This window comes from Manacus vitellinus, unplaced genomic scaffold (genome assembly GCF_001715985.3).
Source record: "Manacus vitellinus isolate BGI_N305 unplaced genomic scaffold, ASM171598v3 scaffold_22_pilon, whole genome shotgun sequence".
Lineage (NCBI taxonomy): Eukaryota > Metazoa > Chordata > Aves > Passeriformes > Pipridae > Manacus > Manacus vitellinus.
In genome coordinates, this window is record NW_021939632.1 from 9414852 (window position 1) to 9441931 (window position 27080).

The following is a 27080-nucleotide window of genomic DNA, read 5'->3' on the forward strand; positions in this document are numbered from 1 at the left end:
GGCAGTGGCTCCCTGTTGGGTTACGCAGGCAGCGTTGTAGCAGGCATGCTACTCGCAGAGAGCAGGACCACGTCGCCATAGTAACCCATCACTGACTCAAGGCTAGCACTGGTTGCCATAGTAACTATTTGGGGATGGCAGTCACTGGGGGAGGCTGGTATGCAAGGGGGCACCTCTGGAAGCAGCCGGTACCTGCGCTGCTCCAGAGGGTTCGAGAGTGGGAAAGCTCAGTCCCAAGGCAGGGGTTGGATAGGGACATGGGGATGCAAGAAATGCAGAGGAGCAGGGAGGGGGATTCAGCACAGGATGAGGTCCATAGGGCTTACCTTGAAGAGGGTAATGCTCTGCAGCACCCCTGAGGTGCAGCACATCTCCCGGATGGAATGCATGGCCAGCTGCGGGCAGCCGATGTCCAGCACGCGCAGCCCCAGGCGGGAGGCCAGGATGGGGCCAATGGTGGTGCCGCAGGGCGTGTCGTTGCGCACCATGAACTCCTGCAGGGGGACAAGGCCTCAGCAGCTCCCCATGCTGCCCCACGGCCTCCCACATGGGCCCTCAGCCCTGAAGGGAGACAACCTGGGACAAGGAAGCAGCACTGATCCAAGCCAGGGTGCAAAATCCTCCAGAGGTGGGACACACTGAGGCCAGATTCCCTTCCTGTTCCCCAGCCTGCTCCCTGAGGCAGCAGTGGAGCTGGAGCCCCAGAGCAGCAGGCAGCACAGACCACAGTGGGCACAGATATGGTAACAGGAGTGGGGCTCTGGCACAGGCCCCCTCTCATGAACTGAGGGGCAGGGCTGCAGCCCAAACTCGCAATGTTCCAGGAGGGCTCACTCAGCTGCGCTCACCTGCAGAGGGACACCCACGCGGGCGGCGATGTCCCGGATTATGGCTTCGGTGACAGCTGTGGAGGCGTAGCGCTGGTTGCTGTTCACTTTGATGACAGGGCCCTGCACAAGCAAAGGCGCCGCAGGTCCATGATGGGACCCAGGGATAATCAGTGGCTCTGGAAACACTCATGCCCAGGCAATGCTGTCCCACCCCATCACACATCACACCAGACCATTCTCTCCTCCCTGGGTGAGCCTATGGGGATGGAGACAGCCCTGCGACAGGGGCAGCCCAGCTCAGAGCAGGGAAGGGCTCCAGGGACAAGACTGAGATCCCAAGTGATCAACATCAGACGTGTGGCACAGGCAAATCCTGTTGCAGGACAAATGTTTCCCATTTGAGAGCTGCTGAGTTGCACCCCGAAACTGTGCTCCAGGGAGCAGCTGGACAATCCACAGCACTGCAGGACAGACCCAAAGTGTCTGTCCCAACCCAAAGCAGAGGGCTGCCCTCACCTTGTGGAAGGCTGGACGATGATTTTCCTCATGCTTGTCCCTGCGAAAGAGAAGCAGGAGTTTCATGCTACAGCCCTCCCTCCCTGCCACAACAAAGACTGCATGGTCTGTACTCCCTGGGGAATGATGGGGACATGTCCCCTCAGGTGGCAGGGGAAGCTGTCCTGACCTGTGGCACTGCTCAGGCTACTCACACATAGTTGGGGTGCACAGCGTGGGCCATATCAGCGCTGATCATGTAGGACTTGGCCACGGCCTCCTCAAAGGCTGTCAGGTTGTGTGGTGATGCCGAGATCCGACGCAGCACCAGCTCCGTTAGCAAGGACTCCGCGCCCTGTGCACTCTCCGACCCTACCTGCCAAGAACCACCATCAGCACAACCCCCCAACACTCCAGGGGCCAGCTGAGTGACAGGGGACTCCCCAAAGCCAGCAGAGTTGCTTCCTATCACACGAGTGCTTTCCACCCCCTGACCAGGCCACACTCCATGTAGGTGTAGGCAAATCCCAGCTTCCTCCACTGGGGCATGGGATGTCTCTCTCTTGCCAGGCATGGGTGGGGGAGAGCAAAGAACATGGAGCCCCTCCCAGTGCCAGCCATCCCAGACTGTGCCCTTACTCACCTCCTCATTGTCATAGAGTGCGATGAGACGCACATTGGGCTCCTGGGAGAGTGAGGAGGGCGCCGCACACGAGTCAATCAAGGCCTGCAGGATTGGGGGGAATGGACATCAGCCTGAGTGCCATCCTGGGAGTCTGAGGACCGAGCCATCAGGAACTTTCCCAGGAGAGCCCAAAGCATGGAGGAAGGGAGCTGTGGGCACACACATGGCCCGGTGACAGCAGGAGACACCCCTGGGAGCTGCTGGGAACCCCACACACTCAGCAAAGTGGGCAGCTCCCAAAACCAGATCCTCCTATAAGCCAGAGCCATCTCATGGGAACACACCTCCTTGCAAAGCCTTGGGCCAGCTCAAAGTTGAGCCAGGGTGCCTTGGGACCATGCTGCAGCCTCCAGGCTCTTTTCACTCTCACCTGCAGGGCGCAGTAGCAGCTGTGCAAGTTGTCCAGACGTGGGGAGAAGATGAACTCATCGAAGGCACCACCCAGTGTCTGCAATTAGAGAGCCAGGAGGAGTAGGGCACAGCCTCTGGCACACCAAAAAGTATCTGCACTGGGTCCCCATTCCAGTCCCCTCATCTGTGCCCCTAAGGAGCTGCCTCCTCTTGTTCCACTCAGCTTCCAGCCCTGGCATGCCCCAAGCCGAGGACGTGTGCCAGGAAACACCTGTGTAGTGCCAGCCCGCAGGCTGTGTGCCGGCAGAAGGAGGCTCCTGCCCTTACTCACCGCTGGCTGTGTATCTGCCAGGCATAGTTCCAGCTCTACAATCTGCTCCGGTTTCACCCCCAGCTGGGGGCAGATCAGGGAAAGCAGGACAGGGCTGTGGCGCTCTGCCTGGGAAGAAAGCAGAGCTGTGGGCAGGGCAGGCTGTGGATGGCAGGGGAAGCCCCCTGTTTCACCCTGCAGAGCTGTCCCACACCCCACTCATGTTGGTGTGTCCTCTCTCCTGCTAACATGTCCTGTGCTCAAGCCCCCACCTCATCCAGGACAGGTCTCTGCCTCCTGTGCAAGGCCCCTGCCCTGCCTCCTTGGGGAAGTGCACCCAATTCTACACAGTGGCTGCAGAGCAGGGTGAGAAGACAGAGATGGCTGAGCAGATGTGCCACATACACAGCTGTGAGGCCAAGTGGAAGTTTACCACCAGTCCATGGGGAGAAGGGGAAGAGGAACCTGGTGGGAGGTGCCTGAGGAATGGAGATCAAAGGTGACAAGTGTGAGGTCCTAGCAAGAGTCCCCACTGATCCTTGGCACTCAGCTCACCTGGGCCACAGCACTGCAAGGTGTGGACTCCATAAGCACCTCCTTTTCCAGCTCCTCCTGCACAGCAGTGGCCAGAATGGGAACCCTGTGTGGGAGACAATGATGTTAGCCCCCAGGGCTTTGCTCACCTCACCTGCTTGGGCCACACACAACAAATCCTTCCCAAGTGTCTGCCTTGCTCCTCCAGGGAGCAACTACCATGCTGAACATGGTAGCCCCTGAAGCACAGATCTATTGTGCCACCTCAGGACACCCCAGTGTCCTTCCCAAGTCCTAAGCTTGGAAGCATCTCCTGAAAGGACTCTGTGGGGCTAAGAAAAGCCACTGCAGACCTCCTCACTGCAATCAGCAGCTGGCAAAGGGCGAGCTGAGGGTGGGCAACTGCTCCAGCTGCGTCCCATCCCTCCCAAGGGCTGGCCAGGGGTTGGGGCCAGACCAGGCCTTACAGGTGATGCTCGGTGTTGGGCCCAAAGTTCTCATTGATGCTGCGCTGCAGATGGATGGCCAGGTGAGGGATGCGGAGGATGGGCCGTTCCACGCGTACCAGGCGCTGCTCCAGGCGCCCTGTGGCCGGGTCCTGAAACACAAGGAGGGCTGCTGGGGCCAGGCCTGTAAAGCTGAGAGGTTGCAGCAGGTCTCACTCTGTGTGGGAGTCAAGGACCCAGAGCTGGGGGCACACAGCTATCCCACTGTGCCTGCCCCAAATCAGACTCACCTTTATGATCACCCTCCCAGCCACGGTGAGGTCACGGTCAAACCAGGTGTTCCAGATGCCACCTCCATAGGTCTCCACACCAACTTGGACTATGCCCACCTGCCCCCGCTTAGAGCGACGTTTCACCTGAGTGACAGCAGAGGTGTCACTAATGGCACTGCGAAATGCTGGGGACTGGCCACAGCAGGCCCAGAGCCTCATCGCTGACGGTGCCAGCACAGGGTGCTGCAAGGGGCTTTGCAGGACAGGGGACACAGAGGACACAGCAGCAGGCAAAGCAATGCAGTGGGTCAGCATGGGCTGCTCTGGGAGGAAGATCTGGGATGTGTAAGGAGCCAACAATGGTGCTCCTTGGTACAGGGGAAGTAAGGGTTGTTTTTGCTTGTGGCATGAAACTGGAGGGCCCCAGAGAAGGTCCCAGCACTTGGCTGGGTGGCCTTACCCTGAGGCAGGGGCTGTCGGTGTGGGCCCCCAGAAGGCTGAACCCATTCCCGGGCTGGAACTGGCCGCCGACGGCGAAGGCGATGAGGGTGGAGTAGTTTCTAGTGATGAAATACTGGGGGCAGAGGGCCAGAGGTGAGGGGTGAGGGCCCCTCGGCCCCATCCAGCCCCCGCCGTCTCGTCCCCGCCGGGCTCACCTTCTGCGCCGGCCGCACGTCCCAGTGCTCCGTCTCCTTCAGCTCCTGGAAACCGGCCTGCAGCAGCCGGCTGCGGCACTCGGCCACCACTGCGGGGGGGAAGAGCCGTCAGGGCCGCCTGCGGGGAGGGGAATAGGGCAGGGCGGGGGCCCGGGCGAGCTCCTCACCGTGGTACGGCCGTAGGGTCTGGGCGAAGTCACGAACTTCACCAAGCTCCTGCGCCGCCGCCTGCGCGGCCGCCTTCGAGCCTGCGCCGCCGCCCTGTGGGCACCGCCGTCACCGCACAGCACGCGGCAAAGCACCGCCGCCCCGGGCCGGGGATCCCCGCGGGACCGGACCCCACCCGGGCGCGCCCCTTCCGCCCCTGCGCCCGCCGCGCCCGCCCCGGTACCTGCATGGCCGCCGACCGCCGCCGGCGCGCCCGCGCCGTCACAGCGCCCCCTGCCGGCGCGGAGGAACGCGCACCCACGGACCCGAACGCCTGCACCGCCGCAATCCGCACCGCACTCCGCACCCCGCAATCCCGCACCCCGCATCATCCGCACCCCGCAATTCCACACCCGCAATCCGCACCCGCAATCCGCACCCCGCAATCCGCACCCCGCAATCCACACCATACGCCCCGCACCATGCAATCCACACCTTGCAATCCACACCCTGCACCCTGCACCTTGCACCCTATGCACCCCATGCACCCCATGCCTTGCACGTCGCACCCTCACCCTGCACCCACGTCATGCAATCTACATTGTGCACCCTGCACCGCACACCCTAACCCCACACCCCTCACCCTGCATCCTGCACCCCGCATCCCACAACCCACACCCTGCCCCCTGAAAATTCGCACCCTGCAATCCACACCGTGCACCACTCACCCTGCACCCTGGCCCAGGCCAGGCAAACCCGGTGCCTGCCAAAGCCAGGACAGAGCTGTGTTATGGGTGAGTGGAAGTGGGACACAGCCAGAAGGCGCTGACACAGGCTCTCCAGGGATGATCACCTATCCTGCCCTGGGGTGTGCCCGAATTGCAGCCACTGGGTGAATAGGGGCTGCCCCAAAACAGGGCTTGGCCCATGCACAGTGGGGTACAGGTGCACAGGGGAACACTTCCCAAAGGCTGAGTATCTCTAGGGTAGGTCGCTGGTGTAAAGCAAGATGTTGCCCCCCATCATTGCTGCTCCCCTGCCTTGGTACTGCTCAACCCTCACAGGAAACAAGGCACAAGCCCCTGGTGCCATGTTGAGGACCAATGTCTCCAAGTGACAGTGATGCACAGGGTTCTGAGAGTTGGCACAGTGGCAGGGCAGCACCCCAGCTGGGGTGCTCCCAGGGGATAGGAGCCCTTGGACTCGCATGGGTAGGGGTGCCTCTTACTCTTGGCTGGGTCCTCTGCATGGGCTGGGTGCAGCAGTGGGGTTTTGGGTTTCCATCAGTCCATGTGTATCGTTTCCCAGCAGGATCCTTTGTCTTCCAGACAATGGGTGTGCAGCCTTGGGAGAGGGATGTGGCAGCCTGTGAGAGCTGCATAGGGCCCAGGTGTTGGGTGCCAGTTGAATTCCCATCTCCTGAGTCACTAGCATGGACACCCTGTTAGCTGGAGAATGCTGTCTGTGTCCTGGGGACTGGAAAATGGTGGTCCTGTTCCACCTGACCCTGTGACCTATCGTGCCAAGAGCTCCTGACAGCTCTGGATTTATGCTCCCAGCCCCCAGCACCTGCCTCTCCTCCCCAGAAAAAGGGAACAAGCACTCCCACTGCCTGGCACCATGCAAACAGACAGCTGGAGGGTCTCCAAGTCAACCACAGCAAAACACAGGACCAGCATCCCACTGAAACGGGACCAGACTGGGAGCACCCAGCACCCCTGCCTGGAGCTGGCATGCACGTGCCACTGCCCAGTACACCCCAGCCAAAGGGAAGTGGGTACCAGGCGGCTGTGCCCATGCTCCTCCTGCCAGCATCACCCCCTGCTGCTGCCAGCACCCAGCTCAGGGTCAGATGCTGTTGGGTGGTTTCCGGGCTCTGCCTGAAGGACACCTGGGGACATTTGGAGCCCATGGCTCCCCAGCTGGTAGATGCCCAGAGCGGGTGAGTAGCCAGGTGCCCAGGGTAGATGGGTCCCAGTGGGGATGTGTGCAGGAGCAGGGGGTGCCTGGATCTGGGGTGTCAGAACAGGGGTGAGTGGCAGGGCCGGGTGTGGCCTTCGTCCAGCCCTGCTGGAGCGGGCAAAGGGCAGTGCCTTGGCATGCCACAGCTATTCCCGGAACAGAGAGGCTTCCAGAAAAAGCTCACGATGGCTATTTCCGGGTGGGCTCTGACTCACCCCTGGCTGGGTGCCAAGGGCTGCGCAGCACCTGTCGTGGCTGCCCCCCACCCCATCACCATGCTCCTGGGAAGACACTGCTCCTGTCCGCATTCCACACTGCCCCGTGGACCACCTAGTGCAGCCCTCCCAAAAAGGCACCAGCTTATCCTTGGAGTGCATGCACCTTGGAACTGGGCTCATGCATGTGCCCAGGGGTGCCTGGCAGGGACAGAACCAGTAGGGACAGGGCACTGTGGCCCTTCCCATGTCCCCTGGCAGCCCAGAGTGGGATTCTGGGCAGGGTTTGTTCTGGGAAGTGTTCCCTGATGGTAGGACTCTTCGGGAATTGGCAGACAGTGCTTAGCCCTGCTGGAAGGGGTTAATGGAAAGACGGCCCAGGACAGAGCCTGTAAACAGCCAGAGCTCCAGGAAGTGCCACCCCCTTCTCCCACTGCCTGCCAGGCTGCCTGGATCCCCCCTAGCCAGCCCTGCCAGGATGAGCAAAAGGATGGCATCCATCAAAGGCGGTCCCCCGCATCCCAGCCCACGTGTCTGAGCATGGGAAAGTGAAATCACTGCCCAGGCATTGCTGGAGGCTGAGTGAATGGCCACCATGCCTTACGTGAGCTGCCAGCGATGCAGTGGCTAATGCTACCTCATCTCACTGGCATGGGTGACACTATCGAGGCCTGTGGGAGGGCAGACAGACACCCCAGCGTCCTCGTGGGCCACCCAGTCATCCCTACATCCATGTGGACCACGAGGGCAGCTGAGCATCCCTAGTGTCTCCACACCACTGGGGCAGGTGAACACCCCCATGGACCATGAGGGCACCAAGCCTGCCCCTGGGCTGCAGGGATGGGTGAACACTCCCAACATCCCCACAGATGACAGGGCTAGCTCTAGATGGAGGGGCAGACGCATGCTTCAGGCATCTGCGTGGACACGGAGGTAGCTGATCATCCCCAGCAGCTACATGGCCCTGGGAGCAACAGGTCACCCCCAGCAACTTTGTGAAACATGGAGACAACAACTCAACCCAAGGATATTCAAAGACCAAGGGGGGCAAGTGAACACCTCCCGGCATCCACAAAGGTTGCAGCTGGACACCGGCAGCATCCATTCATGCCATGGGGCATCCAGGCGCCCCCAGCATCCTTGTGCCACTCAGAGACAGGACATTGTCCTCAGCATCCCCATCACTTGGGGACACAGGGATGGGGACCAGAAACAGCCAGACAGGCTGTGTGCCCACTGGTGCTGTCCTGAGCTCTGGAGTGGGTGAAGGCATGGGGACAGCTGAGGTGAACAGTGGATGGGGGGCTGAAGACTTTAGGGCACCCACCAGCTTCTGGGACCCTGTTGTGCCAGGCTGGGCCATGGTCCAGGCAAGGAAGGAGAACATCTCTTATTTAGACAATAGATCGTGCCCTGGGTCCGTCAGCACCGAGGAATGGGCCACACAGTCCTTCCCTCTTAGGGTAAAGATGCCTGGGAGGCTCATGGCTGTAAAAGGAGTGGGATGAAGGGAGACAGCTAGGGGTCAGGAGTGAGGGGATGGATGCCCTCGCTGCTTCATTCCCATCCCTCCACTCATCCCTGAGCTAGGGCCAGGCGTGAGGGGGGCACTGGGGTCTGGTGGCAGGGTCCAGGGCCAAGGAGGGGTCAGCACCCCGTCCCTGCATCCTTTGAGCCCCGAGATGCCCGCAGCCTGGGGAGACTGTGAAGGGCTTAAATCCTGGGGGAGCGGGAGGGAGGGAGGGAGGGCTGGGGAGGAGGGGTGGCTGCAGGATGCAGCTGGCTTTGCTCACAGGGATGTCATGACCAGAGGGAGTTGTTTGACATTCCAGCTCCAAATGCCTCTCCAGCAGCAGCCTCATCCACAGCTCGGTGGAAGTTGGGACCAAGCCAGTGCGGGGGTTCAGGAGCCGCTTCCCAGGCTCTGCTGGTCTGGGTCAGCCTGGCCTGGGATGTAGTTGTGGGGAGGCAGAATGGGGCTGGACAGGACAGGAATCAGCCTTGCACTGTTGCTCTCTGCAGCCTCCTCACTTTCTGCAGCCTCTGGGTCTTTGGTCGGCATGGAATTTGGCGTCATGTCCCTGGCGTGGGATTCAGGCAGGGTTTCTGGGTCCTGCACTTTGTCCCTTCTTCCCGTTATGCTGGGTACTGCAAACAGACGGGGCTTTCCTAAGAGGCTGTGGAAAGTCCAAGGCTTTTGTCCACCCTCTGAAAGCCATGGGGCCCCCTGCCTGCACAGAGCCAGCCCGGAAGGTTGTCACAGCAGCTGAGGAAAGGCCACTTCAAGCACTCTGTCCTAGAACAGGGCCAGGAGGATGCTCCTTGTTAACCACTCTGAGCTACTTCCCCTCCAAGCACCAGTGCCCAAGAGTGCATTTCCCCTCCCTGGAGCACCCCAACCCTGCATACCCCTGCTATGTGGGATGACGATGGAAACAAGGGCTCCCTGGGACTGGGATGGGGTTTGCATTGCCCTACCAGGGTACGGTGCCAGGCACTGCTGGACACAGCACCCCTAGGGAGTCCCTCCTCCCCACACCCCAGCTGGCACGGCAGCAGGATAGGGTCATGGGAAGGGATGGCTGAATTCCACAGCTGGAGGTGTGCTGTCCCAGATCCCTGGGGTCCCCCTCACTGGTGTGGGCACCTGCCTACCCCTCTGCACACCAGCTAAGGACTGGCTTGCCACCCTGCAGGGCACACGTGCGGAGCTCAGGGATGTGCAGGGCATGCTCGGCACAGGGCCAGAAGGAGGAAGGATGCTGTCTGTTTTTCCATCTACTCTCCCCCCACAAGCCCCCCTTTCTTCCATCCTCCCCCTGTGATGGTATGAAACAACCCCATCTGGAAATACCTTCCCTTTTAAAGGCAGGCTCCGCCAGGCAGCTTGCACCCTTGGGAAGATGCCACATCATGCTGCAACTGGGTGGCTGGGAGGAGCTCCAGGGATGGGGGGCTTGGAGGGGCTAAAGGGATGTGGGGCATCGAGCCCCTGCCCACCTGCATGGATATGGGACCAAGACCCTCGCTGGCCCTCAGATGGCATGGAGCAGGCAGGCAGCAGGCAGGAGTGCCTCCAGAGCCAGGGCAGTTGAGAATGATTCCATGATTAAGCCCAACCTTTTGCCATCCTGATGCTGCCATGGGTGAGCCATGGCACTGCTTGGTGTCTATGTTACAGACAGGACAGAAGGCCAGAAGGTGTGGGGCCAGTCAGGGCTGAGCACTGCTCCTGCTGCTGAGTCACCCCGTGCCCAGTGGCACCACGGTCCCCTACACCAGGGCCTCCAGGGACAGAGTCACTGGAGCTGAGCCAGCTGATGTCAGCCAAAACAGTGCAGCTTGGACAGAGCTGGGGGTCACCAAGTGTGCTGGGGGGCTTGAGAGGAGGGGGTGCTTCCCAGGCAAGGGGCACCCTCCCCCAGCACAGCTCCCCTCCCTCAGGATGACCTCTTTAGCTGGCACAGGTTTGTGCATGGCCCTGGGGTTCCCTGATCTGGCCTACCATCTGTCCAGGAAGTGGGAAGCTGTGGGGCTGCCTATACAGGACTGGGGTATTCCCCATTCTGTGAATTTTTGCAGAGATGGGCTGGGCTTTCTGATCCTCAATGTACTTTCTGGCCAAGAGGAAGACTGAGGAGACAGGACAGAGCCTGCAGTGCCTCGGGATAACCTGGGGACCTTGTTCTGCTCTTGGAGTGATGGGGGCCAGAGAGGGCCTGGAGCTGCTCCAGGCAGGGTCCCCATCCAGCTGTGCTCTCCACATGCCTGGAGCAAGAAGGGTTAACAGGGAGGCACCCAGCTATAAATACCATGTATGTATGTCCCACGCCCCATGAGTATGAGCTCGAAAGGCTATTTTGGTTGGGTGCCTGCTGCTTTGGGAATGTGCCTGAGCAAGGACAGGGGGCTGACGTCACCGTCACTGGGGCTCAGACCCAGCACCTGCTTGGGGTCACTCAGCAGCACTCAAAAGTGCCCAGACCCTGGCCAGTGCTCAGCCCCCCATGTCAGAAAGGGAGTTGGGGTGGTGGGTCTGTACAAGCACACTCAGGGCAGGAGTCCCCCCACATCAACCCCTCTCCTGGGCTCTTCCTTGTTCACTCTCTGGGGGGCTGGAGTCTGGCCCCACATGGAGAGCTGTGGGCACCCCTGGTACTCTTGACAGGGGGTGGGTCAGGGCATCATCAGAGGCCTTTTGGGGCTCTCAAGACCAATTTTGGGACCATGGCTAGCAGTCATGAGGTTTGGCTTAAGAGTGTCAAATGAGGGTTTGTTGTGAGGGTCTGAGTCCCCTTCTCTCCCTCGTGGCACCCACCTAAGCTGTCTGTCTGTCTGGGCCCCTCGTGGGTGGCACTGCACCCTGATAGGGGGGTCACAATCAGCCTGCCCCAGTTAACTCTCCTCACACCCCCAGGGACAGGGCAGAGCACTGGGGGCCGGAGTCAAGGCTCCAGGGGACTCCGGCGGTGCTCAGGGGTCCATGGGTATCGTTGTATCATTCTTGTCTGCCAGGGGGTGCGGGCAGGTGAGGGGCAGTGGGCGGGGGCTGGGGGCCATCCCCCCGCAGCAGCATCCCCCAGCTGCCTCGGCCAGTCAGGAGGGGCGGGCTGATGTCAGCAGGATACAAATAGCGGCGCGCAGCTCCCCTCCTGACGCCTCTCCGAGCTGCCGGCCGCTCGCCAGCCCCGCCGCCTGCTCCCTGCTCCGGCCTCGCCGACCCACGCCACCACCATGAGCCAGTCCTACTCCTCCAGCCAGCGCGTCTCTTCTTACCGCCGCACCTTCGGCGGCTCCCCGGTCTTTCCCCGTGCCTCCTTCGGGAGCAAGGGCAGCAGCGGGAGCTCCGTCACCTCCCGCGTCTACCAGGTGTCCCGCACCTCGGCCGTCCCCAGCCTGTCCAGCTTCCGCACCACCCGCGTGACGCCCCTGCGCTCCTACCAAAGTGCCTACCAAGGTGCCGGTGAGCTGCTGGACTTCAGCCTGGCCGATGCCATGAACCAGGAGTTCCTTCAGACCCGCACCAATGAGAAGGTGGAGCTGCAGGAGCTCAATGACCGTTTTGCCAACTACATTGAAAAGGTGAGGTTCTTGGAGCAGCAGAATGCCCTCATGGTGGCCGAGGTGAACCGCCTGCGGGGCAAGGAGCCCACCCGCGTGGCTGAGATGTATGAGGAGGAGCTGCGGGAGCTCCGGCGCCAGGTGGACCTGCTCACCAACCAGCGAGCTCGTGTGGAGGTCGAGCGCGACAACCTGCTCGATGACCTGCAGAAGCTCAAACAGAAGTGAGTGGGGGCCCTTGGAGTGTCCCTGCGGGCATCCATCTGTACATCTCTATCCCCAGGGATGGGTGGTGGCAGAGATCGCCCTGACAGCCCCTTTGGTGGTTACTGTCATCCTTGTGCCTCATGCTCATAGACTATCATGTCCCCACTACTCTGTTCCCCTTGACCCCTGTCCCGATGCCCAGGCAGCACCCAGTGGGCAGGACGGCTCTGGTAGTAGGGGTGTCCCTATGCCCTCCCTTACGGTGGAGCTGAGGCTGGGCTGGGATGCCACAGGACACCCAGAGAAGGGAGATCGAAGTGCACCTCACCATGGGGTCCCCATCTCTGCTCACACCAGGGAGGGCTGGCGAGCCCATGAGTGAGCTGAGCTCTGTGGGATAAATGAGCAGACAGAGGCAGCCAGACAGGCGGAAGTGAGGGGGAGGATAACCCGGGGAGGGTGCTCCATCAGCTCCGGACATGAAGGAGGGAGGGGAGGAAGCAGCACTTCCGCAGGCCAGAGATGCTCCAGGCCTGCTGTGGGTGTCCATAATGCCCTGTGAGTGGCAGGAGATCCCAAGGATGCTGTGGACCTGGCTGATGCTGGGGAAGAGAGCTGGGGCCAGTGGGGATTAGCCACAAGGGTGGCCAGGCTGAAGGAACCCCCAGGGACTGAACAGTGTGGGGCACCTGGCAGTAGGGGTGAATGATCAGGGGGAGCTGCATGTTCTGATGCTGGCCTGCACCTTCCCTCCTGGACCCTGTGCCCTGGGGACACCAGTACCCATCCTCTGGGGGTGACACAGCCTGCTGCATCCCTCTGTAACCCCAGCCACAACATAGATGCTCCTAATGGGGCAAAGCCCCAGTGCTGGGGGGTTGGGAGTGGTGGCATGGAGGAACTTTCAATGACAGGGGAGGAGCAAGGCCCAGAACAAACAGGTGTCAGCTTCCTGTCACCTCATGTGCCAGTACCGCCTGGGCACCTCCATCTCCTCCCCACTGCCTTTCCATGGGCCTGCAGCCTTCAGTAGTGTCCTGTCCCCTGGCACAAGCCCGGATCTCCAACCCTGAGCTGGGACCCCCAGCAGCAGTCCCTTTTCCATACCCCATCCTGCAGCATCGCTGAGACCTGTCTGTCCTCCTGCTCTGCCTGGGATGGCTCAGCTGATGGCTATCTCTTGGACCCCTAGTGGCCAGATCCCCCCCAGCTGCTGGTCACTCTCCCCTATAAGGGCTGGGGCAGCACGCATGGCACCGAGCTGACCTCATGCCTTTGTGATCTCTCCGGCGTTGACTATAATAGGGAATGGGAGGAAGAGCCCCTGGCCCCCTGCCAGCCCTCTGCTGCCTGCCAGGAACACAGGACAATCTGCTGTCTTCCCACCAGGACATGCTGGACTAAGGGACAGCTTGGGGGGACATCACCACGGAGGGACAGGGCTTCCTCCAGAACCCCCTAGCCTCCCCTCTCTGTCCACAGGCTCCAAGAGGAGATCCAGCTGAAGGAGGAGGCTGAGAACAACCTCGCTGCATTCAGAGCTGTGAGTACCTGTCCCCTTCATGTGGTGTGAGACCCTTGCCTCCCTTCCCACTTCCATCTTCCCCCGGTAGCCTGGCCCCAGCACCATGGCATGGTCCTGGACACAGCTTTGCACTTTCCAGCCCTGGTGCTCTCCCAGCAACCCCCCAATACCCCTCACTCTGTGTCCCCCCCAGGATGTGGACGCGGCCACACTGGCACGCATCGACCTGGAAAGACGTATCGAGTCCCTACAGGAGGAGATCGCCTTCCTCAAGAAGGTGCACGAAGAGGTTGGTTGGGGTGTCCCCTTTCCCAGTGGCACCTGTGGGGCAGGGAGGGTGGAGTGGGTGCCCTGAGATGTCACCTTGCCCACCCAGGAAATCCGGGAGCTGCAGGCACAGCTGCAGGAGCAGCACATTCAGGTGGAGATGGACATCTCCAAGCCCGACTTGACGGCTGCGCTGCGGGACATCCGTGCTCAGTACGAGAGCATTGCTGCCAAGAACATCGCTGAGGCCGAGGAGTGGTACAAGTCCAAGGTACAGGGGGTGGTGGGCTCCAGGCTGGCTCCAGTGCAGTGGGTCTCGGCCATCTCGGTGGCCATGCCCACTGATCCTGGTCTCTCCTCAGGTGAACGACCTGACGCAGGCAGCCAACAAGAACAATGATGCACTGCGGCAAGCAAAACAGGAGATGCTGGAGTACCGGCACCAGATCCAGTCCTACACCTGCGAGATTGATGCCCTCAAGGGCACGGTGAGCTGAGGGCAGCACTGGGGAGACCTCCAGCTTTCCTGCAGGGACCTGCTGCTCCAGGGCTGCTCAGGGACCTCTGGGACATCTCTGGGGTGGAGGGCTCTTTCCAACTCTCTGAGTTGCTGCCACAAGGGAACTTGTACCCCACATGTGGGCTGTGCCTCCCCCAACAGTGGCCTGGCTCCTGCGAGGTGTTTTGACAGAGTCCTGGGATCAAGGCACAGATTGTAAAAGGTGATCCAGACTGGGAGGCTCCAGGCAGGCGGGCGCAGGGCTCAGGGTGTCTGGTTGCAGGCTGGGAAGGTGGTTGCAAACAAACAGTACACAACAGTTCCATTCCGACACAGTCATACTCAAAGAAGCCAGCCAGCAGCCACCAGTGTGTCAGTGCCAACCCCAGGCAGCTATCCAGTGCTCCTGCAGCTCTCCTTGCCCTCCTGCTGGGGTAGGATGGCTTTGCTGAGGAGCCTGGACACCAGAGTGCTAGGGTTGCCCAGGATATGCCCAGCTTGCCCTGCCAGATCCTGCTGGTCAGCGCTGGGCTGATGGAGGATGACAGTCACTCATCATGGTCCCACATCAGCTGGATCCAGCCCAGGGCTGACCACAGCTCTCCCCAGGACCCCCTGTCATCCCCAGCTCCCACCCCAGGTGACTCCTGGCTCCTCTGGGTTCTGTCCCTTATCGAGACCTGTGTCTCTCCAGAACGACTCGCTGATGCGCCAGATGAGGGAGATGGAGGAGCGCTTTGCGGGGGAGGCCGGTGGGTACCAGGACACCATTGCCCGCCTGGAGGAGGAGATCCGGCATCTGAAGGATGAGATGGCCCGGCATCTGCGTGAGTACCAGGACCTGCTCAATGTCAAGATGGCCTTGGATGTAGAGATCGCCACATACCGCAAGCTGCTGGAGGGCGAGGAGAACCGGTGAGTGGCAGGGGTGCAGGACAGGCTGGGGAGACCAGCAGGGTCAGCTGTTTTTTGGGGCTCCAACCTCGTGAGCAGCCACCTGAGGGCTAGAGCTAACTGGCACTAAGCTTCCCCTCTGTGTCCCCGCAGGATCAGCATCCCCATGCACCAGACCTTCGCCTCTGCACTTAATTTCCGAGGTGAGCATCACCCCATGAGTCCCCCAGGGTCCCTAGTTTGGGGGCAAAGCTCCCTCTTGGGGGGCTGCAGCCAAGCTGGCAAGTTGGGGACCCACAGCTGCCACATGGAGTTCCTGATGTGGGGGCACTTGTTTGGGTGTTGCCATGAGCTGAGAGAGGGGTTGAGCCAGGGCTGCTGAAGCCCCCCAGCAGCCCCAGCCCCACTGCTGTGCCCCCATGCCCCCACATATCCTGTGGTCCTATCCTGTGTCCTCTCCCTGCAGAGACCAGCCCAGAGCAGCGGGGCTCTGAAGTGCACACCAAAAAGACCGTGATGATCAAAACCATCGAAACCCGTGATGGGGAGGTGAGCACAGAGGGTGCCACCCAACGGTGGTGGGGAGACAGGGGGCCGAGCACGACGCCTGTTCCTGCACTCTGGGCACTAGTGTGGCACGGCGACTCACAGTGCCTCTCTCCAACAGGTGGTGAGTGAGGCGACCCCAGCACAGCATGAAGTGCTGTAGCAGGACGTTGCTCCATCCCCCAAGCCCACTCGGCACTTCTGTCCTGCTCCGTCCTGGCCGGCCATGGGCCCTCCTCCCCCACTGCCTCGCCCTCAGTGATCCCCTGGCACTGCGCCTGAGGGGTTTCCCCATGCAGCCATCCTCTGGGCCCCCACACCCCTGGGCTCCATCCTTTGGCTTCGAAAAGACTTGGTCTGCTTTTCGCAGCCTTCACAGGCAGCCACACCAGTGTCAGGATCAGGCCGGGGCCAAAGGGGGGTGGCAGGAGGGAGGGGACAGGCAGGAGGGGCTGGGGGGAGCAGGTGGTGGCCTGGACCAGCTCCATGGAGAGCTGGACGGTCCCAGCAGCGGGTTCTGGATCCCCCCACAGGCCCCTCCCACACCGGGCACAGGCTTGGGGTTCATTCTATAGGATTGGGGAACCCGTCCCCCTGTGCCAGCACTGCCATCCTCCTGGAGCTGGCGCTTCTCCAGGTGCAGAGTGGCGATGCCAGGGATGGGGACAAACTAGGGGTGGTCCAGGCTGAGCCCCTTGTTCTCTGCCTGGCTCAGAGCAAGGGGGCTCCCAGCTTGCATGTCCCCCCCAGCCCAGGGGGGCTGGGGCCCTTCGCTCCCCCCAGCCAAGATAAAGGCCTGTGGGGCAGAGGAGGGCAGTGCCCGCCCCCACCATGGCGGGGACCCCCAGCAGCCGGAGGCTGCACGGGTCTGGGCTCGTGAGCCGAGAGGGTACCCGTAGGTGGACATAGGAGAGATGAGGAGTGAGTGAATGGGAGAGAGGGGGGAGAGAATGGGAGGAGCCAGAGAGAGGCCCGGGGGGCCAGGGCAGGCATCCCCACCCCTCACCCCAATGCACCCCCACCCCACCACATCTATGTGACTCTTCAGGCGGCCAAAATAAACAGCGGAGCATCACCCTGTCCTCTCAGTGCATCTCTGGGGCAGAGAAAGGGTGGGTGGTGGGGAGGCAGCACGTGGGGGGGGCCATCACAAGGGCCAGGTGGATGGAGGGGCCAGCAATTCCCTGGGCTGCTCTTCCCTGGCTGCTGGGTCCCCCAAAAGCTGTGGGCCCTCACGCTGAAGGTGTCCCAGAGCATTTTGTTGCTTGTGGTGGTGCATTTCCCAGTTGCACTGGGTGGGGGAGCCCTGCTGGGACAGGGGGCAGTAACAGTCAAGCCCTGATCAGGTTTAGAGGGGCTCTCAGTGATGGTGCCATGTCCCCCCCACACACCCAGGGCCACACACCATGTCCTGGGGGCCCTTAGCTCTACAGCCACCTCCTTTTTGCCCTCATCTGGGACAGCCCTGCCCAAATCCACACCTGCCTGGGGCTTTTCACAGCCCTGCCCACTGTCACTGACCTGCAAGCAAAGCCCCCCTCATCCCAAATCAAACTCCTTCCTGGTACCCTGTGAGCATCAGACCCACCACCCTATGCTTGCATTCCAGGCTCAGCCTGCAGCCTCAACCTGCCAGTACCTTCCTCCCAATGTATGTGCCGTGCTCCCTGTGGTCAGAATGTGGGGGTTTTGGCTTTGTGTCCTTCACCTCAGCGATGGGGGATGCTGCAGGGGAACCCAGGGTCAAGTATCCCATGAGAGAGAGCAATTCAGGGTTGTTCTGCCCCAGGAGGTGCTGAAGGGTTCACACTCCTCTGCTAGGAAGCAGATCCCAGGGAGGGCAGTGGGCCTGGCAGGGAGTGATGTTTTAGGACAAGGCATGTGCCACTACCAGCAGGGCTGAGGGGTCCCTGATGGAGAGGCCAGTGTGTCAAACCCCAGTTAGAGGGTGTTGGATTTCAAGGTCTGTCTCCAGCAGGTGGCCCTGTGACATCGAGGACAGTCCCCAGGCTGGATGGGGAGGGATGACACCTCCCTCCCCACTGGCCCAGACTAGCTGTGACAGACCTCATCCCCTGGGGACAGACAGGAGACAGAGCATTCCTTTTCCTTCCTCCAGGCCTCTCCCGGGCTTCTTCTCCAGTCACAAAGACCCTGGGGCTGGCTCAGCCACTCTGCAGTGAGGATGTGGGTCTAGCAAGGCATCCCATTCTGTTGTGCCCCAGCTATCCAAGTTGGGAGATCCTGGGGTCTTCTCCTCACTGGTGATGCTCCATTGATGCTGGCACCTTCGGGCTGGTGGCAGTGGGCTGTGCCAAAGACATCAGGGTTGGCCTGCAGCTGGGAAGCACCGTGCCATGTCACTGGCATCCTGTTCACCCAGATTTACAGCCCCTGGCGAGGGCGGCTGGGGCCAGGTGCCATCACACCAGAGATGGGGAAGCCCTGCCTTGCCCGGGGGTGGCCAGGCAGCATCTGTTACAGATAGTCCTGGCTGCTTGCTGCCTGGAGCACAGCATGTGGGAGCTCCAATGGGGTGCCCCAAAAACCAAATGGTGGGGTGCTCCTGCTCCAAGCAGGGCTGGCCAGGACTCTGGTTACCCTTAGGCAGTGAGGCAGGGGTTTGGTGAGGGAAATACAGTCTTGTTGTGTTTGCAGCCCCCTGGGAGGATGGATTTGGGGTCATCAGGGATGCTGGGATCCCTGCCTCTACTGCCTGCTGGGAATGGGACGAAGGGGCCCCTCAGGCTGGCTCCTGCCTGGGGTCTCGCGTTGCAGGAAGTATGATGGTGTCCTTTCCCTCCACATGCCGCCAGGGTCTCTCTCTGCCCTGATCCAATGACACTGCTGGAGAAGGGGAAGAGGGAGAGGTCGGCTAGGTTCCCCACGAGCCTCTCTGCTAATATGGAAAGGTGCTGGCCCTTTTCTATCTTTGCAAGTGGAGCTGAGCTGCAGGCCCAGGGCGGCAGGCGCGGAGAAGGGGAGCCTAGCCAAGGAATGTGACATATCAGAGCAGCTGCCACTTCAGAGAGCGGGCAGAGAGGCAGCAGCTCGCGGGGGCCGTGCGGCGACGGGACGGGTGAGGGGGGGAACGCCACGGCCCAGCCTGGGACGGCTAGCGAGGGCCGGCACCGTGGGACTCATACCCAGGCTGGCAAGGAGCAGGTGCCTGAGTGGCTGGGCGGGCTTGGGGTCGCAGCGGCAGCATGGGGCTGTGAGTGCCTACGCTGCTTGGGCGCTCGGTGAGCGGCGCTTGGCAAGCAGGAACCCGACCCCCGGCCTAAATATAGCCCCTTGCTTGCCCACAGCACTTCGACCTTCGGGGCTGCAGGCTGTGGGGGGGAGACGCTGAACTAGACAGCATCAGGACCAGGGGGTTGCTACTGCCCCGGTGCCCCTGGCAGGCACCCAACACCCCCAGACTGCAGGCAGGGGGAGAAGAGGGGCACAACGTGCTGGTTTGGGGTGACAGGAGTCACGGGTGGTGGTGGGGGAGCTGCAGACCATGCACCGAGCACAGGGACGTGGTGGCACGAGTAGGGATGGTGGAGAGCCCCGTGCAGCCCCGCCGAGCCCCGGCATCCCCCCAAAGCGTGCCAAGGTCACAGTGGAACCGGGAGTGCCCAAGGAGGGCCCGGTTCGCCTGGCGGCACCATGTTTTGTGCGGAAACTGAAGAACGCTGCAATCGGCACTGGCTGTGACATCCGGCTGCGGGTGGTGGTGGTGGGCAACCCCCGGCCCAGCCTCCGCTGGTACCGAAACCAAGAGCAGCTGCCCCAGGGCGGGGAGGAGTATGGCACCCTCTGGATCCGAGACAGCAAGAAGGAGGACGCCGGTGTGTACACATGCGTCGCTGAAAATGAGCGGGGAGAAGCCATGACCAGCGCTGTGCTGGCCATCATTGACATGGAAGGTAAGGGTGGCGTGGCTGCCAGCACGGGTGTGCTGGCACAGATGGGGGCACAGGTTTGCCGAGGGTGGCAGAGGTGCTTTGCAAGCTCTTGATTCAGTGTGTGCCCTGGGGCCAGACAGGGTTGCTGAGCTTTGCTGTTTTCACCCTGCTGCAGGCTGGGGTGCCCAGTGCCGGCAGCACCGGGGTGGCTCTCCTGCCTGGAGCGAGCATGTGGCTGCAGTACTCACTGCCAGGCAAGGCTGGGTGCCAGGGCTGGGCACAGAGCTGTCGGGAGCATGTGATGCCAAGCCTGCTCAGGGCAGGAGGAGAGAGAGAGATAGAGACAGAGAGAGATAGGTATGGGGGTCGGGCGCACAGCATTGGTGGTACCACCCACCACAGCTACCAACATGGTCCCCAATACACCCTGAGCACCAGCTGTCCGTGGGCAGAACTTCTGTGGTATCACCATCACAGCTTTACCAGGCACTGGAGCTGCACTGGGAAAACAGGGACCCCGGTGGGCTGGGTGAACACAACATGGTAAGAGGCAGGGCTGACAAGTAGGTGGAGCCTGTGCCCTGCAGTGGGCGGGACCTAGTTGTTAATTAACCAAGGAAAATTAAACAGCATTTGCTGGTCCCTGTGGCAGCCCCTCCGCTCATCACCATGACCTCTGAGTGCAGCAGCCAGACAGGGAGTGGGCCTCATCCTGTACAGGGGCCAGGCAGGTTTGGGGCTCAGCCCACTCTGCCCCATCATCATGGAATCACGTCATAGAATCATTTGTGTCAGAAAAGACCTCTAAGATCATTGAGTCCAACTGTTAACCCATCACTGTCAAGTCCATCATCAAACCATGTCCCCAAGTGACACAACTGCATGTCTTCTAAATACCTCTGGGGATGGTGACTCCACCACTTCCCTGGGCATCCTGTTCCAATACTAAGTCTTCCCTGGCACAAATGGAGGCCATTTCCCCATGGAGGATGGATGCAACCTGCTTGAGACACTGAAGTGTTGGGAAATGTGGAGGCTGGTGGCACTGCTCTGAAATGTGAGCTGAGCTGCCTGCACGGGGACAATGAGGGCATGGAGTGAGGAAAGCAACGCTGAGCCCTGAGATTCCAGGGAAGGAGCTGCAGCACAGGAGGCACAGCAGAGATGTTGCCCCTTGAGGGGGGACTGGATGGCAGTGGCAGGTCATAAGGAATGCTGTCAGTGCTGAAGAGGAGCACTGGAGGAATAGGAGGTATTGTGCTCTGAGAGCCAGGAGTCTGGAAAAGTGGTGTTTGGAGGATGGAAGAAGATGTATGTGCTGCTCACGAGCCTGGTGGGATAACAGGAGGATTGGAGAAGCATGCAAGAGGGGTCCTGCCCTGCAGTGGATCTGCAGAGTGTGACAGTACATCACACCTTTGGGAATGGTGTCACTGTGCAGTCGGATGTGTGGTGTGATGTGTGCAGAATGGGAGACAGACACTGTCCCAGGGGTGGGGCAGCAGGGCATCACCCTGTTCTCACACTCTGGTGTGCAGCTGCACCTTACCACGGCCACACCAGCCTGGGCCTCACTGCCTCTGCCCAGCAGCATGGCCCAGTCTGATTTCCCCAGGTGCCCGTTCCCGTTGTGCTGACGCACTCGTCCCTGCTCCCAATTCCCAGCTGCTGGCCCTCACCACCGCCTTTCTGGGACAGCTGAGGGAGGGATCGAGCAGCCAGGATTGCCTAACGTGCAGTGTGAATGTCACCCTGCCATGGGCACTCCTCCCAGCAGGCTCTTGGCCATGGACGCACCACCGTTGAGCAAACGGGCACCCAAAAAACCAGCCCTGTGGCAGAGATGCCTCTGGTGCTATGCACAATCTGGGGCACAGGGATGGGTGAGGAGCAGGGCAGCCCCCAATGTGGGTTTGTCCCTGCACCAGGGCAGAACAGTCTCTGTGGTGTGATGTGGCAGTGCCCAGGGAGCACCATGTCCTGCTGGATGCTGATGTGGAGGTGATGGATGGGATGCAGTGGGGGTCCAGCCCTATCACCCGGCCCCATTGAGGGGTTCTGGCACTCAACGTGTTCACCTCCTGTGGCCACTTTCTCCCTGCCATCAGCTGAGCAGTGAGACAGGTCATTGTGTGAAAAGAGAGGAGCTGTGTCACTGCTCTACACCCATCTGCCCTGACACCTTGCCGGGACATGTGCCATGGCTCACTGGCCTCTGGCATAGAGGCCCTGCTTAGGGCCTACACACACTTCCCACCAAGACCTAGCTCTCCAGGGATTGTGGAAGTTCCACTCATGGCTCCACTATCCTTATACCGGGAAGGGACACTGCATCCTTGCTCCCTGGGGCACTCTGTGAGCCAGGTCATCAGCCAGTTGTGGGGCAAGGGAAATGTGTGCAAGGTCCCTGGGCAGGATGAAGTCTTTCTCTGGACTTGCAGTCTCAATCCCCTGTATCTAGAGGTATTGGGATGCCCTTGCTCCATTTGCGTCTGATGGGTTGTGGTCTCTGGTGGGCACAGAGTCCAGTCCTCCCCCTTTTCTCTGTGGTGCACAGGCCAGGCTGCAGCTCTCTCTGGGGCCAGCATCAGCTCAGGTGGCTTAAGGGGGGCTCCATGCTGCCCATCTCTGCACTCAGCCCTGGCAGCTCCTCCTGCACCAGCTCAGCAGTCCCCCTTGCTCACACGAGCCCGATTTAGCTCTTCTAATCTCTTGCCCTGAATCTGTCGCTCCACCCCACTAATGATTTTCTCCTGCTCTTCTCCCAGGTTCCCTGAGTGCGTCAGTGCTCGGCAAGGGGAGTGGGGAGCACATGTGTGGGGCTGTCCAGACAGCCAGGGGCAGGGGCTACCAGGGGCATATCATCCCCACTGTACCATGCCGTCTTCTCCTTGTCCCATTGCTCTGTCCTTCTCCTGCTGCAGGTTCTCCCTCATGCCCTGGCTACATGGGTGCAGGTAGGGTGCATTGACTCTTCTCACACCAGCACCAGGCTGATCCAGGGGCTTCCCAGGTCCATTCAGAGATCCTCCTTCCACACTCTTCCAGCTAGCCCTGGTCCCCACCATGGCTCCACTGCCACAAGGCTTGCTAAAGCCTCTATCACCTCTCAGCTGTATCTTCTGAATTTTTTCCCTGTAAACTGGATTAAATCACCTCTTAAGAACCTGAGCTAATATCCTTTTAGAGCCCAGCCCTCTCTCACTGTGCCAGCACTGCCTGATCCTCCCCATCTGAGCTGCCTCTTGTTTCAAGGTTGGATGTGTCCATCTTGGGCTCCCAGTGCAGAGTCTTGCTCTGTTTGCCTCCACCTGGACTCAGCAATCAAACTGCCTTGGAACCTTTCCTCTGCCTAAGGAACAGCTTGCACCCGCCTGGATTTGGGGGCAGGAGCTGCTTGTGTGTGGTGGCCCTGCAAAGCCCTTTCCTGTGCAGGGAGTTACAGTGGGACAGTGTAGGCATTATTTTTCAGCTGGTGGTGCATGGCAATGACAATGAACCCCACTGGGGATGGCTGTGATAACAGTATCCCCGATGGCTCGGCATCTCTGGCCATTTATCTCAGTGCCTAATTTTAGTCCCATACTTTGTGGTGCCATGACCATGTCGAATGCCAGCTGCCCCAGAGCAGCTCCCAGCTCTGCCCCCAGCCACCTGGGCAGGGGGCTGGTGTGGTGGCCACATGTGCTGGGTCCCCATCCCAGGTCTGGTGGAGTGAGAGTGCTGCTCCCCGGTGAGCAGGGCGGTGGGTGCAGCTGTCCAGTCAGTCACCTCCACCCCTGCCCTCTCGCCTGCTGCTGGGGGGTTATTTTTGCTGAGGAATGTGCCATCCCCTCGGATTCTGGCGGGCTGCAGGGCTTGTGTTACAGGCGTGAGGCCGAAACCCAGGCCTGCAGTTGGGTAAATATAGCACCGACGTTCAGGACTGCATGATGGGATGACAGCCTTTTCCTCCTCCCAGCACTCCCAGTGCCCCTCCCGCCTCCTGACACCAAAAGGTTACTGCCCTGGCATGGTAGCACTGGGAAAGGGCTGGTTACTTCCACCCTGCTGCCTGCACTCTTGCCTGCTTTCCCCCATCCGCTGCATGCAGCCCTTCAGTCCTGGCAAGGGGGATGCCGGGAGTGGGGCTGGCAGGGCAGAGATGAAATGCCTTCTGCTGTCCTGCTCTGTGTTCAGGCACCCAAAGCCAAGGTCACGTTGCTGTCCTGCATCCTTGTGCTCTCTGCCTGCAGTGAGCACTGTGTGCTCAGGAACCATTCTCATGGCAGCAAGGGGAAGTGATGCTGGGGAGGGCACTGGGGTGTCCCAGCCCTTGGGAGAGGGGTCACAGCACAGTACTGCTCTTGCCCAGGGCCAAAAACTGCTGTGGTGCTGCCCTGCCCATTGACAAGGGACATCCTGCTGCCGTACTTATTTCCTCTGGGGACAGGACTGGGGATGGTCCCCACCTTCCCAGGCTCCCAGAACATCACCTCCTCCTGCAGACCATCCCCAGCAGCTCCGGAAGGTGCAAATGCATGAAAGATTCATGCCCTGATCTCCTCCTACCCAAGACGCTGCATGCACACACCAACATCAATTATTCAAGCACGGAGAAAAGTGGGCTGCTGGCTGGGGCCAGGCGCTGGTGCCAGGCTGGAGATGTGGTGCTGGATCAGGATCCATGCAGGGCTCCTAAGAGGCCCAGCAAGGCATAGAGAGCTTCGGTTCTTGGAACAGTGGAATTGATTCTGCATTTTGAGCAAATGTTTGCTGTCTGCCTTGCTCAGGGCCAATGCGTGTCCAGTGGGTGAAACTGGAGCTGGGTGGCAACGGGTGACCTGCTTCAGCTCTGCCTCTTGTTCATCTTATGGTTGCATTGGCTCCCATCCCCTGCCCTATGTCCCTGACCTGCACAGGAGCAGGGCAGTGTCAGGGCTGCCCGCGGGCTGGGGCAGGGCAGAGGGGCTGCCCTGGGTGCAGGCAGCCATTACCTCCCATAAAAGACCCCTTCTGCAGACCCTGGCTTTGCCCTGGAGCAGGGATTTGCAGGTGCTGTTGCCTCTGGAAAGGACTTTTGGTCCCTGCAGCTGGCACAGCCCCTTGGAGGTGACCCAGTTATTCCCAGGAGTGCAGCATCTCTGGGGCAGACCAGTTACTCCTGAGGCTTTTGCTGAGGGATGGCTACAGAGCCACAGTTGCAGGGAAGGGCTTTGTGCCCAGCCAGCCAGGAGCCATGGCCAATGAGGCAGCAGATCTGTCAGTCGGAGGATACAAGAGTGACCATATTTTGGCTGGATACAGGTGGTTGCTCCCTGGGGCCAGCACTGGGGCTGGACCTGAGGGTGCTGTGGTGACAGCACCCTTGCCCTGGCACCACCATGTGCCAAATCCAAGCCTTGGTGCTTCTTCCCAGAATCCCTGATGAGGCTTTTAATCCCACTGGAGTGTGAAAAAAAAGGCACAGGCTCTGTGGGTATGCGTCAGGATCACAGGCATGCACAGCCAGGGTGACAGCACCTGGCAGGGAAACCCTGGATGCAGGTACTCTGACAGACATGAGCCCCATAATTCACCTCTTTACCTGGCCCTGGCTCAGGGGTACCCATCTCTGTCCCCAATGCTGGGGAGCCCAGCACAGACCTCTGGCTCTGACAGGAGATTCCCTTAATGCCAGTTCTGGCATTTGTAGGATTCGTCTGACGTGCGGGGTCTCCACGGAAACCCCGCAGCATCACTCGAATTGTGGGACTGACAAAAATGTTGTATAAACAGCTACTTTTGTACTGGGTAATTTGCAAGTTATTATGGAGTCATGAAAAGCCTCACGTTTGGAGTCATGAGCTGGGAGGGGAAGCAGAAAAAAATCTGCCAGCGCTGCCAAGGATCATGGGGAGCGTGATGCCTGTGTGCAGCCATTTGTGGGGTGGCTGCCTCCCCAGGGGACAGGTGAACAGCATGGGGACAAGCACTGGGTGGGGAGGCCTCCAGCAGTGTCCCCATGGATGCTCTGCAGTGGGAGGAGGCAGCGCAAACAGCTGATGGGGCTGGGACCTTGGCAGCCTATCCAGGAGCCTGGGAAGGGGGCTGATGAGCATGGTGGGGTTTGGTGAGTTGGTGAGGCAGGGCACTGAGCTGTGGGGCACCAAGAGCTGTGGGTGGCATGGCAGGCAGGGCAGACCCTGCTGAGGCTGTGGGGCTGAAACTGCCCCTCTGTCCTATTTTCAGCATCACCCAGAGAACAGGGATAGGCCAGCAGGGGTGGGAACAGTCAGCTAGGGCAGGTGTGCCAGCACCCCAGGAGCACTGATAGGTCTTAATGGCCCTGACCAGCCTCACTGGGGACTCCCACCCACAGCTTCTGCCCACATCCTAGGAGCCCCATCACATCTCAGTCCTGGGCACCCACTCTTGGCTCTGAGCTGTGCTGTGGGTCCTCACCCCAGCACAAGGGGATGTCTTGGGTGTGTCATGCCACATGGACAGGGAGAACAACCTACCTTCCCTGGTCAAGATTGTGTCTCCAGCCACGAGGCAGTGATGCTACCCCAGGGCTGAGCAGCCCAGCCCTGCCATCCTGTGTGGGCCCTGAGGCACCTGGGGGGCAGGTCTGCCCTAGAGCACTGGGTGCTTGGGGCTGGAGACCATGTGGTTTGCCAGGGGGATTGCTGTGAAAGACTGCCCATATTAGCTCCTGTCACATACAAGCAGGTCAGCAGCGCTGTGACCCACACCTGTCTCGGTAAGGGGATCTTTCTGCATTGCCAGTGACTGGAAGATGTGGGGGACTGCATGGAGGCTGGCAGAGTGATGGCAAACCTGGATATTGGCTGGGCAGTGCCATAGCACATTGTGGCTGTGCTGCTAGGTGCAGGGTTGTGGAGCTGTGGCAGTGAAACTGCCCTGTTTGGGGACACTTTGGAGGTAGCACATGGAGTGCTGGCGTGGTGTGTTGTGCTGTTGCTATTCCAGTTGGCCTTCATGTGGGAGTTGCAGTGGTGGTCCGTGTCCTAGGAGAGAAGAACCCCTGTCCCAAGCTGTGGGGCAGGATGGAGAACAGTGATACAGCCACATTGCCTGGCAAGGGACTCGGAGTCCTGGGTGCTGTACAGCCAAAGCCAGAGGAGGGGAGGCCATGTGCCCGCCCCAGCTGCACCTCTCTCCCCCCGTCCCCAACGTCGGCACCACCTGTGCCCTGCCTGTCCCCCGCCGCTGTCACTGTGTGCCAGGGCTGGCGGGGAGGCGGAGGCGGAGGCAGGCGGGGGAAGGATGGAGGGAGGAGCGCTCCAGTGATGCTTCATGC

General features: G+C 60.6%; 3 protein-coding genes across 3 annotated transcripts in view; 2 read left to right on the plus strand and 1 right to left on the minus strand.

Annotated features, from left to right (window-relative positions):
- Positions 1-280: 280 nt before the first annotated feature.
- On the minus strand, positions 281-4976 carry DNPEP (aspartyl aminopeptidase). Its single transcript, XM_029959906.1, has 14 exons — positions 4971-4976; positions 4747-4840; positions 4580-4668; positions 4384-4497; positions 3942-4067; positions 3673-3803; positions 3227-3311; positions 2693-2800; positions 2381-2458; positions 1969-2052; positions 1541-1701; positions 1347-1386; positions 849-950; positions 281-494 (listed from the first exon to the last, which is right to left on the minus strand). The coding sequence occupies exons 1-14, from the start codon at positions 4974-4976 to the stop codon at positions 297-299; spliced, it is 1416 nt and encodes a 471-aa protein (XP_029815766.1). The 3' UTR covers positions 281-296.
- Positions 4977-11558: 6582 nt separating this feature from the next.
- Positions 11559-16082, plus strand: DES (desmin). Its single transcript, XM_018072469.3, has 9 exons — positions 11559-12188; positions 13654-13714; positions 13890-13985; positions 14073-14234; positions 14326-14451; positions 15157-15377; positions 15510-15559; positions 15823-15905; positions 16024-16082. The coding sequence occupies exons 1-9, from the start codon at positions 11638-11640 to the stop codon at positions 16063-16065; spliced, it is 1392 nt and encodes a 463-aa protein (XP_017927958.3). The 5' UTR covers positions 11559-11637; the 3' UTR covers positions 16066-16082.
- Positions 16083-19407: 3325 nt separating this feature from the next.
- The window catches only part of SPEG (striated muscle enriched protein kinase), a 38718-nt gene continuing 31045 nt past the window's right edge, over positions 19408-27080 (plus strand). Inside the window, 1 exon segment of the mRNA XM_018072574.2 lies at positions 19408-19816. Within this exon segment, the coding sequence (XP_017928063.2) occupies positions 19408-19816 (409 nt within the window).